At 42.4% G+C, this 15,552-nt stretch overlaps 1 protein-coding gene across 1 annotated transcript in view; it reads right to left on the bottom strand.

Annotated features, from left to right (window-relative positions):
* Positions 1 to 15,552, bottom strand: part of OPHN1 (oligophrenin 1) — a 296,207-nt gene that overhangs the window by 145,342 nt on the left and 135,313 nt on the right. The window contains exons 9-12 of the mRNA XM_041000958.1: positions 14,279 to 14,408; positions 10,214 to 10,314; positions 8,497 to 8,588; positions 3,287 to 3,365 (exon numbers count right to left, since the gene is read on the bottom strand). Of these exons, the coding sequence (XP_040856892.1) occupies positions 3,287 to 3,365; positions 8,497 to 8,588; positions 10,214 to 10,314; positions 14,279 to 14,408 (402 nt within the window). The remainder of the gene's footprint in view (positions 1 to 3,286; positions 3,366 to 8,496; positions 8,589 to 10,213; positions 10,315 to 14,278; positions 14,409 to 15,552) is intronic.

The raw sequence follows: 15,552 nt of genomic DNA, 5'->3' as shown, positions 1-15,552 counted from the left end.
GAAGAAGAAGAAAAAAAAACAGAGCCATGGCTATTGTGAATCACCACAGTTAAATAGTGCAAACAGTAGCAAATCTCTTTACCCAGATATACCATCAAAATCACTAGAGAGTCTGTGGTTTTAACAAGAAGGAAAAACAGGGTAAATAAATGGCAGAAAATGTGCCCAGATCTCTAGAAAACAGCTTAAAGGTCCCTGATAATTGGGCCCGAGCGCTATGGCCTAGCAGCTGAAATCCTCACCTTGAACGTTCTAGAATCCCATATGGGCACTGGCCTTAGTCCTGGCAGCCCCACTTCCCATCCAGCTCCCTGCCTGTGACCTGGAAAAGCAGTCAAGGATGACTCAAAGCCTTGGGACCCTTCACCCATGTGGGAGACCCGGAAGAGGCTCCAGGCTCCTGGCTTCAGATCGGCTCAGCTCTGGCCATGGTGGCTGCTTGGGGAGTGAATCAATAGACAGAGGATATTCCTCTCTGTCTCTCCTCTTTATATATATATATATGACTTTGCAATAAAAATAAGTAATTTTTTAATAAAAAGATTACTACATAGCATAGAGTTTACTGGTGTGGAAGTTGTAGCCAATCCATCTTGGACATTAACTGCTACAAGTTTGCAGCATTTTTTTTTTTATGATGAAACAAAACAGCAAGAGGGAAAGGAAGTCATTTTCCCATGGACACCCAGGTCTAGGACGTTGGTGATAAAAACGAAAGTGTTTCCAACCCCAACAGCCCAAACCAAAGGCTAGTTCATGGCTGCTCGAGCCTCTCTGGAGAAAGGCCAATGAAACAGAGGTCACCCAGATTCCTTCGCATCATTGTCAAGTTACGCATTGGGTTTGATCCAGGAGAGACCAGAAAAGAGTTTTTCAATTTTAAGGACTAGTCCTGGCTGTGAGTCCATGTCACCAAGACCGGCACACCTTTTCCATTCACTAGATTTCAGAACTTTGGTCATTCTAGGGCTCAGGGTTGGAGATGTCCCTTCACGGTTTGAATGCCTTTGATACCTGAAATAAAGGCATGTACACAATATGTAAGATTACTAGATTAGAGTGTTCAATCAAATATCATCTACCTGAGCAAGGGGAATCCATGGAAAAGAAGTCCTCCTTATACTGTTAGGATCTACTTTAACAACCTCTGCTTTAGGGCCCAGCGGCATGGCCTAGCAGCTAAAGTCCTCGCCTTGAACACCCCGGGATCCCATATGGGCACTGATTCTAATCCTGGCAGCTCCACTTCCCATCCAGCTCCCTGCTTGTGGCCTGGGAAAGCAGCCGAGGACGGCCCAAAGCCTTGGGACCCTGCACCCATGTGGGATGCACAGAAGAAGTTCGTGGCTCCTGGCTTCGGATTGGCATAGCATCGGCCGTTGCGCTCACTCGGGGAGTGAATCATCGGACAGAAGATCTTCCTCTCTGTCTCTCCTCCTCTCTGTATATCTGACTTTCCAATACAAATAAATAAATCTTTTTTAAAAAAAAAAAAAACCTCTGCTTTAAAAGAAAATGCTGTGTATATGTCTGTAGGTCATGTGTATCTCTCAAGGAGAGAGATTCCTCTACTGGCCTCCCTTTGCTGCCACTTCTATAAACAAGAAACCCTGGGAAGGGTTTGCCATAAGCAAGCATGAGAGAACCCACATTCAGTGAGGACATATCTTAACAACATTCTCCTCAAAAACCTCTCTTCATCCATTGGCCTTTAAGAGCCTAAAGGGAGAAATCAACACGGGAGATGGACTTGAGAGAGAAACTCCTTGCCGAGTCCCCCGGCCTCCCTTCCAAGAAACAACAGAGGCATGCCATAATTAAACACCATGCAAGTGACAAAGAGAAGGGAAGATGGGCCCTGGCCTACTTGGCAAATGCTAATTGTCCCAACTTCCCTTCTCTGTGCCACCTTCCTGGTTGCTATGATTGCAATGTGGGATCCGATGACTCCTTTTTAGTGTCCAGTGCACTGAAGAAACACAGCAGGGAAAACCTAGAATGTAGTCTTTCTTTCTTTTTTTAAGATTTATTTATTTTTATTACAAAGTCAGATATACAGAGAGGAGGAGAGACAGAGAGGAAGATCTTCCGTCCGATGATTCACTCCCCAAGTGAGCGCAACAGCCAGTGCTGCGCCGATCTGAAGCCGGGAACCAGGAGCTCTTCCGGGTCTCCCACGTGGGTGCAGGGTCCCAAGGCTTTGGGCCGCCCTCGACTGCTTTCCCAGGCCACAAGCAGGGAGCTGGATGGGAAGTGGAGCTGCCAGGATTAGAACCAGCGCCCATATGGGATCCCGGGGCGTTCAAGGTGAGGAGTTTAGGCGCTAGGCCACGCCGCTGGGCCCTGGAATGCATTTTTACACTTAACCGGTTTTTGACTGAATAAGGCAAGGAGACAAACAGTACCCAGTGACTGCTGCATCGCAGGAGTTTGGTGCACAAACTTCAGATCCATTGGGAGCTCCTAAAACTGATATAGTACGTCATGTCTTTCACTTTGTTTTCTAAAGCAATACTGTGAGATAAGTAGAGATTACTAAAGCCACCTGCCTATGCGGGAGAACAGTAAGTCCCGGCTGAAATGACTTGCTCTAGCTGATAACTGTGTGATGGCAGAACCAGGATCCAAACCCAGGCTTTTGGGATTCCAACTCCAGGAAGCTGAAATTACTTATCCATGACATAAGAAGAAAATTAATGAAGAGAGAATGCTCTTCAAGGACTCCTGACTGCCCATCTGGGTCTCTCGATGATAAGCACGAATCCTTTCAAAGGGGTCACTTTTCCTCCCTCATAGCAGCACTCTAAATGGAGTAGTTTTGGCCGTAGTATATCAATGCCATTTCTTGCACCAGCTTTATCCTCAAAGAGAATAAGCTCTTAGAAGAGGGGCAGAAAACCCATTTTGAATGAATGATCAATAATTGTTTACCCACACACATAGAAATGATCTTCTATCCTTCAATATGAACATGCATTTAGTTACACAATATGAAGTACAAGCTTACTTTTCTTTCTTAAGGACTTGTGGGCATAGTTATGTTCTCTAACAACGAAACAGCGAAACCTATAATGTAAGGCCGGATTTGATTCCTGCCCTGAGAGTGAAACTAGACTAGCCCTTCACCTTCTTTGCAACTCAAGTTGCCTGATTGAACAAGAGATACAGTATCAACAACTCCTCCCAGCTCTGAAACACGAAGTTTAATTGTCTTAGGCTACCACTAGGGGGCACTCATACACCAGCCTGTGATGCTGTGGCGTCCCCAGCGCCTGAGGGAACTTACAGGTTCTTTTCCATCCATGGCTTCCATCCATAGCCTTCTGTTGGCTTCTGAAAGGGCCTGGAGAGTGATGGTTCCTGGCCTGAAATAAAAAGAATGACATATGTATAGCAGAAAACTCCCCCTGAGAGAATGGATTCATTAGATCTAGAGACCCTCTGCCGCAGGTGCTGTCGTACTGAATAGTTAAAGACCTCTAAAACTCTATTTTCTAAATCATTTTGATTCCCAATGATAATGAGAAAGTTAGAGAATAGGAGCTTTGGAGATCCTGGGCGATGTGGTATCTTTGAGGTCCCATGGCAACAGCGAGTAAGAAAACAGAAAGGTGGTAACACACATATAAAATCACCACGTTGTGCTTGAGCTGAACTAGAGAGATCTTCTTGCCTCCCTGTCTTGGAAGGCAACCATCGATCAGGGCTCGGAGGTGAGCAACGTCACGAGAGGCACAGTCAACTGTCAGGAGAATGGCTTTGCTCCTTCTACCACCTAGCATGGGCCACAAAGCATTTCCACTTGGAAAGACTTCAACCCCATTGAGACTGGCTCAGCCGCGGGCAGGGAGCCTTTTGGCTGGCAAGTGATCTTATGAATAATAAACGCAACTAACACAGATTAAGGACTTTACACATTTAACACCCCGCCCTGAACCCAACAAACCTAGGAAGCACTTCTGGCCAGAGGGTTGTTTCTCAAGGTCACAGGCAGGGAAGTGATTGAGACTTTTGATGCAGAAAACCATGTTCTTAACCACTGTTCTAGAAGACCTCTTCCACACGGCAGGTGACTTTCAATCCAATTTTATTTTATGTCCTTGCGAGCTATCTGCCATGAGCTGAATAGTTTTCAGAAATGTGTATCTTAAAGTTTAATTGCCAGTGCCATCTATTGACAGGTGGGTCTTTAGGAGACTGTAACATCGTGAAGGTGCAGCCCGCAAGAATGGCAAATGGCATTAGCACCCCAAGGAAACGGCCTGAGGGAGTGGGATCTTGGCCCTAGCCCCTCTGCATGCGAAGACGCAGCATTTGTCTTCTCCAGAGAGCTAAGCAGGAGTCACAAAAACACAAGGAGGGAGAGAGGGAGAGGAAAAGAGAGAGTAAGGGAGAGAAAAACAGAGAGAGAGAGAGAGATGGGAGAGAGAAAATCTTTCAGCTGCTGGTTCACTCCCTAAGAGGTTGCAAAAACCAGAACTGAGCCGGTCCAGACAGGAGCCATGAGCTTCTTACATGTCTTCTATGTTGGGTGCAGGGTCCCAAGGACTTGGGCCATCCTCCACCACTTTCCCAGGCCATAAACAGAGAGCTGGATGAGAAGTGGAGCAGCCGGGATTAGAACCAATAGCCATTTATATGCTGGTGCTACAGGCGGAGAATCAGCCTGCTATGCAACAACACTGGCCACAAGGCAAGATCTTTAAAGCTAACACTAGATTCTTCCCAGGCATTGAACCTGCAAGTACCTTAATTCTGGACCTCCTGGCCTCTAAAACATCTCTGTTGTTTGGATCTATCATTCAGACCCACGTATTTTGTTGCAGAGGCACAAATGAGACAAAAAACACTACCCGTATCTAGAGCTACGCCATATCAGCATAGTCTTTAGGGTCCCGAACTGGATAGTTCGGATTGTTTCTATTACTGCACAGGCAGACTCTCCGTACGTTCCCTGGCTAGCTGCACCCTTCGGATGCCTGCCTGCCTGCCTGCTCTCACCTCTGTGATAAGATGGGATTTTCTCTGCGGGTTATGCATGGTGAGAGCCATCATCCAAGCCTTCTGAGTTCCTGGGTGTGAAACAGTAAGCCTCTTTGGCTCTGGTTCTTTATCCTGTCGTACCTGCCCTTCCAGCTCTTACTTCACAAAGTTTCCTTAAGCAGTGAGGCACCCAAATGACCCGGAAGCTTCATCAGCTGGAAACCAGGATTTAGCTTTGTTTTGATTCTTCCGCCTTCACCTTGCACTAAGACATAACTACCATTTTGGATACATCTTCTGGAGCTAGGAAGTCTAGTGCTTTTTGTAAACAAATGAAGAACTGACAGAAAAGCAAACACTTCAAGCCAGATACCCTGCTAAAATCCTCCTGGAATTGCACCTCCCCAGCCAAGAACCAAAACAACTACCATGTGTTGAGCTTCCAGAAATGCTACAGCGTACACACCTCTCAACACACACACACACACAAGTAACTTTCAAAGTTGTGATGTGTTACGGGTCTACGGTTTCAGATACGAATAGGAACATAAATAAATAAGAATGTTATCTTCTCTTCCTGGCCTTGGGAAAGGAACACGACGAGCCCTTGGCTCTGTGTTCCAAGGAAGTCAAGGTCCAGGCGTGTGATGTCTGTTCTGCTTCTGTTTCTAGTGTCGCTGTGACTAGCACAGGAAGCAGGTGGCAGAACTCTCACAAGGCCCCATGTGCAGAGGGGTGCATCAGCACGTCTTCATTATTTCATCTAATGCTCTTTCCCTTAGCATATTTATTCTGCTTAGAATAATAGAATAGAATAGGCAATGAGACAAAAATGTAAAGGGAATGGGTTTTGGAAACCTAGAGAATAAAGGTTTGAGCTCAGCCTCACCGCTCACTGTGTGACTTCAGTTTGGTAAGTCAGTTGAATGTATTTGAATTGCATTCTCCTTATCTGTATAACTCGGATGCAGTGGACTAAATGAGGAAATGCTTTTAAAAACCACAATATGTGATAACTACAATCATAGACATTTCAGATCTTTTTTTTAAAGGTTTATTTTTTCATTTTTATTGGAAAGGCGGATATACAGAGAGGAGAGACAGAGAGGAAGATTTTCCGTCCGATGATTCACTCCCCAGACAGCTGCAACGGCTGGAGCTGAGCCAATCCGAAGCCAGGAGCCTCTTCCAGGTCTCCCACAAGGATGCAGGGTCCCAAAGCTTTGGGCCATCCTCAACTGCTTTCCCAGGCCACAAGCAGGGAGCTGGTTGGGAAGTGGGGCTGGCGGGATTAGAACCGGCGCCCGTTTGGGATCCCGGGCGTGCAGGGCGAGGACCTTAACCACTGCGCCATCACGCTGGGCCCAACATTTCAAATCTTTACTTGCTGGGTTACCTAATCTCAGAATTCCTCACCATTCTGGATGAGGAGGAAACATTTAAAATTCAACATGTATGTGCCAGCATGGTGGCCCCAATTGGCTAATCCTCCACCTGTCATTACCAGCATCCCATATGGGTGCCAGTTCATGTCCTGGCTGCTCCACTTCCCATCCAGCTCCCTGCTTATGGCCAGGGAAAGCAACAGGGGATGACCCAAAGCCTTGGGACACTGCATGCATGTGGGAGACCCGGAAGAGGCTCCTGGCTCCTGGTTTTCAATCAGCTCAGCTCTGGCCATTGTGGCCATTGTGGTCATTTGTTGAGTAAAGCAGCAGATAGAAGCTCATTCTGCCTCTCCTTCTCTCTGTAAATCTGCCTTTCCAATAAAAATTAATTTTATTTTTAAAAAAATGAGTATATAGCATAGCCATGCCTAGAACTAAGTGGCAAGAAGCATGTTTGTTCAAATCACTGCTTTAAGCTGGGAATATGATTTGCAAGTAGCTTGAAAAACAAACTAACAGGGAGGGGATCCCAATGGAACTAGACATGGAAAGGTTCATGTCTTTTAATCACCTTGAGGCTGAAGAACCTGAAACACTGCAGGTTCATAGAAGAGAGATCAACCAGAATTCATTTCCCCGTTTTCACTGGGTCTGACACAGTCAGCAAAACTGATGACACTTCCCTGGTTACTGACAACAATATTTACTATCACAGCCATCTCGATTGGGCTTCTCCATTTTATAATAAAGGAATTATATAGATTTGCAAGCGAAAATTCTGCAGATTAATCACATGCCAATTTTTTAAATGAGGGAACACCTAGTAATTTCTTATTCCTATATATAAGAATACCCTCTTTTCGCGGTCTAATCTTTGTAATTGTCACATTTTTATTTATATAATATTGGGATTAGTCATCCTTCAAGTTCCTTTCTAGCATCCTGATCATTTTGCTAAGCTCCATTCTGTCACTCAGTGTCTATCATACAGAATAATCAAACTGGACTCTAGAGATGCACTTATTCACTGAATTTTGGGTCAACATCCCAATTACAAAGCATCCTTTTTTTTTTTTTTAACAAAATGATTCCAGATGCTCTCATTTTGAAGCTTAAAGGTTAAAACCAATAAACCTGCTCAGATTGGTTGTGAAAGGGAGTTGGGGGCGGGGGGCGGTGGGCACTGGAGAGAAACAAATACAACCAAGTCCGAAACGTACAAGCAGGGCTCTGCTATCTGAATGTTCAGGATCAAACTGTTTCCACCTTCACATTAGCATATGCAAATTAGGGAAAAGTCTGCATCCTTTTAACACTAAGTAGGAAGAATAAGGCTCCCTAATTGTACCACAACCTTCCAGAATGTGTTCCAGGAACAGTTTAGTCCAGGGGCTAAGCACACCTCATACCCCATAGTGGAGTGAGGTACTCCATATTGGAGTACTTGGGTTCAACTAGCGCAGCTGGCATCAGGGCAGACCCTGGTAGGCAGTGGTGGTGGCTTATCTAATTGGGTCTATGCCACCCATATGAGACATCTGGATTCCATGCCCAATTTCTGCTCAAGCCCTCATCCGGATCCAATCACTGCACAACAGATAGGAGCTTTCTCTGTCTCTTTCTTTCTCTGTCTCTTTCAGAGAAGCATAAAAGAATAATTTCAAAGGTATTCCAATTCAGTTATTTTTAATGTTACATTAGTAATGCTCATAAAAACATGAATTTCATTATCCCATCCTTTTCTTAGCATTACCAGCTGAGAAATATGTGATAACATTTTTTGCATATCTGATAACTTAAATCCTAATTCTGGATTATGAAATATGAAATATGTGATAACATTTTTTGCATATCTGATAACTTAAATCCTAAATCTGGATTTCCCCCAGAGCAGGTGAGGCAAATCTGATTGAAAAATAAAAAGGCTTACATAGCAAAAAAAAAAAAAACTACGCACAGCCAGGTTTTCACAGGGATCCCTGTGGAAGGCAGCCAGAAGAGCTGAGACAAGGCTGTCTGGAACAGACTGCTCATTTTCACAAACAGAGGATGACAGTGGAAAATACAAGGTGTACCCAGGCTCAGCATCTGGCATGTGGGTATACTTACACCAGCACCAGCTTACCTTTCGTTCGTCTCTATATCAAAACAGAATCTCTTGTCAATAGACTCCGTCTTCCTTCTCACACAGTACTTCAAGGTTAAGTCCAAGGGTCCCTGATAGGAACAGAATGAGGAACAATTTGAAAAAAAAAAAAAGTGCAGCAGCTTCTTCCGCCTCCTGCAGTGTCCTCGGTGTCACCTGGAAGGCATCTCTCATGGCAGCATGAGCAACGTGCAGACTCCCTGAGGATCCTGTCCTCTCAGATGGTACTCATAGCAAGATGGCAGATGATTTCGCCCTGCTCCAACAGTCAAGGGCTGGGACCAGGAGAAATGGCTGGGGGCGGCCAAGCGCTCTTTCCCAGGCATGGATGGTGAAATGGAAAGCTCACTGCACATCACCTAAGGGAAGCATACGGGAAATGGACTGCTCAAATGGCATTAAGTGTAAATAATAAAAGTTTCATGTGGTCTTTAAGTAGGGAGGTTGTAAGGAAATAAGTGGCTTTTTCAAACCGTTCTCAGAAAGTCAGGGAAAAGGTGAGTGAAGAAGTTTTCATTCAAATGGCAGATGGAGGAAGAGAGACAAACATCCACCCCATCCACTCTCTTAAGGGTGACAGGAATCGCAAAAGCAATTTCTCCAAACGTAGGACAAGAGTAGGGGAAATAAACGCATTTGTGCATTAGTAAAGGTGGCACTGAGTATTTTATTTGTGCAAGATAATGCACCTACTTTCATCTTCTGAGCACTTAGGGAAACTGAAGCTCACTGTATCCATTGACTAAAATTCATCAGCCCCACAATGTTCACTTTCCCTCCGTTAATGACCTCAACAGAGACAATGTGGTACCGCAAAGAGAAGCAACATGTATTTATCACCTACTATGTGTAAGAAGTATATGAGGTATCTGCAAACCAAATTTTCTTTACAACAATCAGTAGGAGGAAGAGGAGCTCGGAGAGGTATGGCAGCTTGTTTAAAGGCACCCGAGCTGGAACAATGGAAATGGTAATAAGGCGAAAGGTGAAGACCAGAGATCTTGTCTCATTTACACCATCTGCTAACTATATGAACCTGGCCAGATCATCCTCCTTTTCTGAGTCAACTTCACCATCTATTAACTGAGAATAACACTCACCCACTATCTCAAACGCAGACACTGCCCAAGAATTGAGTCCCAGCACTGACAAGAAGAAATCATTTCCCAGTCTAATGCAAGGAAATCCAAGTAACTATGTACTATTCCAGGAAACAAGTTCCTCTTGTTTTCGATAAAGAACCTTGCACTGAAACTGCTTTCACTGACATCATGGCACTTCTGCAAGCAGACAATTCCATGAAAAAGGAAGAAGAAAAAGAAAATACTAGAAGAAAAACTTGCTCTCAGCCTTAAGGAGAATACGAAAGTGATGTCTTCTGAGTATGTCTTGGACTTTGGAATAAATACTTCTGAAAAGGAGACAGATAATCTAAATGGTATTACCATCAGAACACCTGACACAATAAATCAAGAGAATTTTAACTCAACAGAGCAGTATCTGGTCCAGTGCAAACACAGACCAGATAAAGTCATTGCATCAGATAACAATGATAGACTTGATTATTTGATAGTAAGTCAACATTTTGTTTCCTGAGATGCAGTCATAGACATGAATCCCCAAAACATAACAAGCAAGAACTTACCTAAAAAGAGAGAAGGAAAGAGAGAGAGAGACAGAGAGAGAAAGAACTGACCTGCTTAGCACCCGGCTTCTGTTCCATAGGCGTCATGGTAAGGGTTTTGGTCTCCTTCTCATATCGGCAATAGTATTTCACCCAGGATATTCCCAATGCCCCTAGAGGAAGAGACAAAAGTGAGCTGCTGGAACAAATGATTTAGCTTTGTAAGAATGAAGCTGTTCACAACATGCTCATCAAATTCTCAGTGCAGCCCCACCCTTTCCCTGAGCCCCAGCCCTGCATGGCCTTGTCTACTACAAATATAGAGAGCCTCGCCTTCACCAATGGCTTTCTACATCCACTCCTGGCAGGCAGGGGAGGGGGGCAGGTGTTCATATTTCCTCTGCCATCTTCCCTATGAGTGGTAACACCCTAAATCTCAGAAGCTGGGAATGCTAGTCACCAGTACCTTCCCTGTAACCTGGCTCATCTGATTGGCCAAAGGATTTTGTCCTATCCCCGATGTCACTTACACTGATATCTCCTTCTTTCGATTCCTTTTAGCACTGAGTTAGTTAAGGACTACTTTTGTTCTCTCATTTTTAAATATTTTGCATTTCAAATAAAACAAAACTTCAGGAGCACCTCTCAAAGACAGTATCAAGCTCAGAATGTCACCTGTGTTGAGATAGAATGTGACAAGTGTGAGCAGACATCTTTAAAAATTAGAAAAAGTTAACTGCACTATGGGAATCATAACAGTTTTTGAAGTGCCAAGATTTCTAAATGTCAGTAGGTTTTGCACCAGTCACCTCTGGTTGTATCTCGTCTGTCTGCTCCTCATAAAATAACTGAAAAGAGATTGAAGTTATAGGCTTTGAAGGTACTAGCTTATAGTTTTTTTTTAAGGTCTCTTTGTTAATTCTTGGAAAGGCAGATCAGATTTACAGAGAGAAGGAAAGACAGAGAAAGATCTTCCATCTGCTAGTTCACTCCCCAATGGCCACAATGGCTAGAATTGAGCTGATCCAAAGCCAGGGGCATCCTCCGGGTCTTCCATATGGATGCAGGGTCCCAAGGCTTTGCCCACCCCTTGCTGCTTTCCCAGGCCACAAGCAGGAAGCTGGCTAGTGGAGCAGCCGGGACATGAACCGGCATCCATATGGGATCCCTGTGCTTGAAGGTAAGGATTTAGCCATTTAGTCATTGTACCGGGTCCTGTGTTATAGTTTCAAAAAGGAAGGCAAAATAGCAAATACAGGTTTGCATAATGTGATTTAGTTTGCAAGGAAGTCTGAAGCCTCTGCAATATTCAATGACTAGGCTCATTAATCCATTTTCCTAGTTTAGCAATGAACAATGCTGTCTTGCCGACTGAACTCATGCTGGCCATTAAGTGCTTTAAGAGCAATCATGTGATTCTAAGTCAGTATATAATGCAAAGTGTGGTGGTAGGGGCCTGGGTTTCGGCATCTCACAGTCCTGAACTTACCTTGGCCTGCAATTTGTTAGTCATAAGACTTTCAAATGGTGATTTCACGGAGCCTCAATGGCCTCATGTGTAAAATGGGAATAAGGTAAGATCAAAGATCAAATATAACAATGTTTTTAAAGTACTCAGTACCCTGTGTGGCACATAACAGGTATAATAAATATGAAGGGCCTTCAAAGATTTCATGGAAAAATGTACATTATAAAAAAAAATGTGTGAAAGCTTATACCCAAATAAATTCATACTAACTAGTAACATAAATAAACAGGATCTAGTTTCAGGCACTAACAAGAATAAAATCTCAGTTTGAAAAGAGTCTCCCCACCCCCTGCCCCCAGGAAAAAAAAAAGAGCCTGATGTTGTGGCTCAGCTGCAGCATACAATATGTACAACAGTTCAAATCCTGGCTAATCTACTTCCGATCCAGCTCCTGACAAATGTGCCTGGTAAAGTAGCAGAAGATGGAATAAGTATTTGGGCCCCTATCACCTCTGCCGGAGACCCAGAGGAAGCTTCTGGCTTCAGACCAGACCAACTCTGACCCTACCAGCCACTTGGAAAGTGGATCAGCAGATAGAAGACTTCTCTTCCTGTGGCTCCCTCTCTGTAACTCTGCCTTTCAAGTAAATAAACAAACTTTTAAAGCGAGAGGAGAGCTTTCAAAAGAATTTCTAAATAAGTGTGATTGAGATTCTAAAGCATTTCTTTATATAAAATATACATATTTATATATTATAGAACTTATATAGAATTTTTATAGAACTTTACACAGAATATATAAATTAATATATTATAAAATTATAATAGAAAATAAAACTATGTGAATAGATGTTTCTCTAAAGAACAAATAAAAATAGCCAAGTTATATATTGGAAAAAAAATATTATATGCCACTAACCGCTAGGGTAATGTGAACTAAAGTTACAATGAGGTTTTATTTCAGTACGGATAGAATAGATATTATCAAAAAGATCAAAAATATGGTACATGCTGGCGAGGATGTAGGAAAAGAATACTCGCATACTAGCTGCAAGAATGAAAATTAGTGTAGCCCTTATGGAGAAAAGCATAGAGATTCCTCCAAAAGAAATCTAAGAACAGATCCTTCCTACTTCCACACTTTCGGGAATGTGTTTGGAGGGATTGAAATTAGCTTATTAAAGAGATATTGACTCAATTCAAGTGTCCATTAACAGATGAATGAGCAAAGATAGTGGACTAATACGACAGAAAGAATGAAATTCTGTCATATGCAGCCAAATAGAGCAGCAGATTACCTTAAGTTTATAAGCCAAACACAGAAACACAACTATCACAGGTTCTATCATATGGACAAGTTTAAAAACATAATCTGAACTTACAGTTACTAAAGACCAAGAAGAGTGAGATAAGGGGGATAGAGAGAGGTTGGATAAAGGGCATCAAAAACTAGTTCAACAGACTTGATGGGTTTCTGTATTCCACAACACATATGGTGATTGCAAACATAGTAATGGATTATATACTATGTAAGTAACTGAAAGAGAAGAGTTGGTAGGTTGCAAACACGGAAGAAGGGTGGCAATTTTGGAGTGTTAATTGATTGGTTTGTGCTGTATATTACGAAATACCACATTATGCCCATAAAGGTGTACAAGTGTTACATGCTGAATTTAAAAAGAAAGAAAGAAAGAAAAACCCATGGCTTTACCAGAATGAATATGATGAAAAAACACTAGCAAAACAATAGCTTTCAAGTGATCCAGTCAAGCAAAAGTGGACCAATAAAGAGCCAAATCATGCCAATAGCATTTTGGGATACTCAAAGCATTTTGCTTGTTGCTTTCCTGGAGAGCTAAGGGATAATAACATGTGTTTATTATGAGAGTGTTCTGAGAAAGTTAGCCAAAGCCCTAGCAGAAAAATACCCAACAAAGCTCTACCAGAGGCTATTCCCCCACCACAGCAACGTTCCCACTCATTATTCTTATCAAGGGCAAGTTTACAAGGGACTCAAAGGGAAATCATTAGACATTCATCTTTACAATCTTGCTTTGTCCCTTTACAAATCATTTTTGCACCCTAATATTAAAAATCACTAAGGGTATACACATACACACACACAAATTCTTTTTGCTCCCTAATATTAAAAACCATTGAGGGGTGTGGGTGTGTGTACACACACACGCATACACACACACACATTACATCAGCTAGTAAAGCTAAACAGATTTCATTAACATGGTTAAATTCCTAGGATCCTCAGTTCTTTGGGGATAGACTAAAAATCTTTTGTTGGGAAATAGCTTCCATTTTTTATATTTACTATTTAATTCCATTTTTTCAATGACCACTTGAAGTCCTCTGATATTATTTCTCTGTCTCCTTTCTGTAATTCACTGTTTCCCTCATAGTCACGGGGTTTCAAAACATGAACAATTCCCATTTTAAATCTCTGAGAAAACCTTAGGTTATACCATCCCAGAGCCTTTTACAGAAAAACTCGTATCTTGCCCTGATTGACTATTCCTCTTTATTCTCACTAGTTTCAAGAGCTGCAGCTATTAAATGGCTCTATGAAAAATACACATGCCCAGGGTTTGCCAATATTAAGTGCAACAAGAGGCAGTCTCATATAAGCCAGCGGATACTTGGGTGTTTTCACACACATTTCTCTTGTGTATATAGATAGCCTTCGATGGTTGGCTGTCCTGGAAGCTTGCATGTCTGGGGTGCTTCTTTCATCCTTTTCTTCAGCTCCTCCATCTCTTCCCGGGTACTGGAGAAATGATTTCTTGTCTGTCAAGATATCATCATCATCACTACCATTATCATCATCATTACCATGAATAAGCATGTATGGGTCAGTGTATAGATAACATGTGCCACAACATTACAAAAAACAAATGGTGTATGCATAGTGCCTAGAAAACAATTTTAGAGTTTAATGGCACTACAGACAAGAAGAGAGTCAAATATAAAATAGCATATTCAAGAAATCACAACAGGAGGTTTTTTTGAATGGGAATTATGTAATGCCCTGATAAATAAATAAAGACTCAGAATTTTGAGATTTGGACTGAGCTCTATCTGACAACACAAAAACAATAATATTATCACAGGAAACTGAATAAATCAGACAATAGGGCTAGCTTTGTGGCACAGTGAGTTAAGCCACGACTTGTATTGCTGGCATCCCATATGGGACTCTCATTTCAACATCTGGATACTCTGCTTACAATCCATCATTCTGTTAATATGCTTAGGAAAGCTGAAGAAGATGAGCCAACTGTTTGGTCCCTGCCTCCCACATGGAAACTCAGATGGAGTTCCTTGCCCTGACTTTGGCCTGGCCCAGACCAGACACATTAGTCATTTAGGGAGCCTCTCTGTCTCTCTCTGTCTCTCTGTCTCTCTCTCTCTCAGATTACTTATATTACAACTTAATGGTATTTTCATCTAAAACACGATAAATTTCAACCACTGTAACACCCAGTCCAAATTCATCGGCTTAGTGAGACATTCCCTGACTCTACTAAACAACATGTGTGTTCGTTCTCTGGTTTTCTTCAAGAATTTTGGTCTTGAATCTACTGTAGCGCTTATCACAAGGAGTCATAATTTATCTGTGTTTATGCTTCCCTCCTTTTACAACTATGTATTCCTTCAAGGCAGAAAAACTTACGTGCCACATTATGATATGTTCAATTTCCTTTATGACATGTGGCAGAGGGTAAATGATCACCGTATCTATAAACATTCAGTATGGGTTGAATAAATGACTGAGTCAAAGAACATATGACAGTTCACTAATATATGCCCCAACACATGGAAAGGATATACCTACAATCACCTATGAAAACCATCATGAGAAATAAAACTATTAAATATACTTTATTTAACTCTAATAATAGTGATAAAAATGAAGACATGCATGTTTATA

The sequence above is a fragment of the Ochotona curzoniae genome, unplaced genomic scaffold (assembly GCF_017591425.1).
Source record: "Ochotona curzoniae isolate NIBS_2020 unplaced genomic scaffold, NIBS_Ocur_1.0 contig_1274, whole genome shotgun sequence".
Lineage (NCBI taxonomy): Eukaryota > Metazoa > Chordata > Mammalia > Lagomorpha > Ochotonidae > Ochotona > Ochotona curzoniae.
Note: the sequence above shows the minus strand (reverse complement) of the source record. Positions and strands in the feature narration are given on the sequence as shown.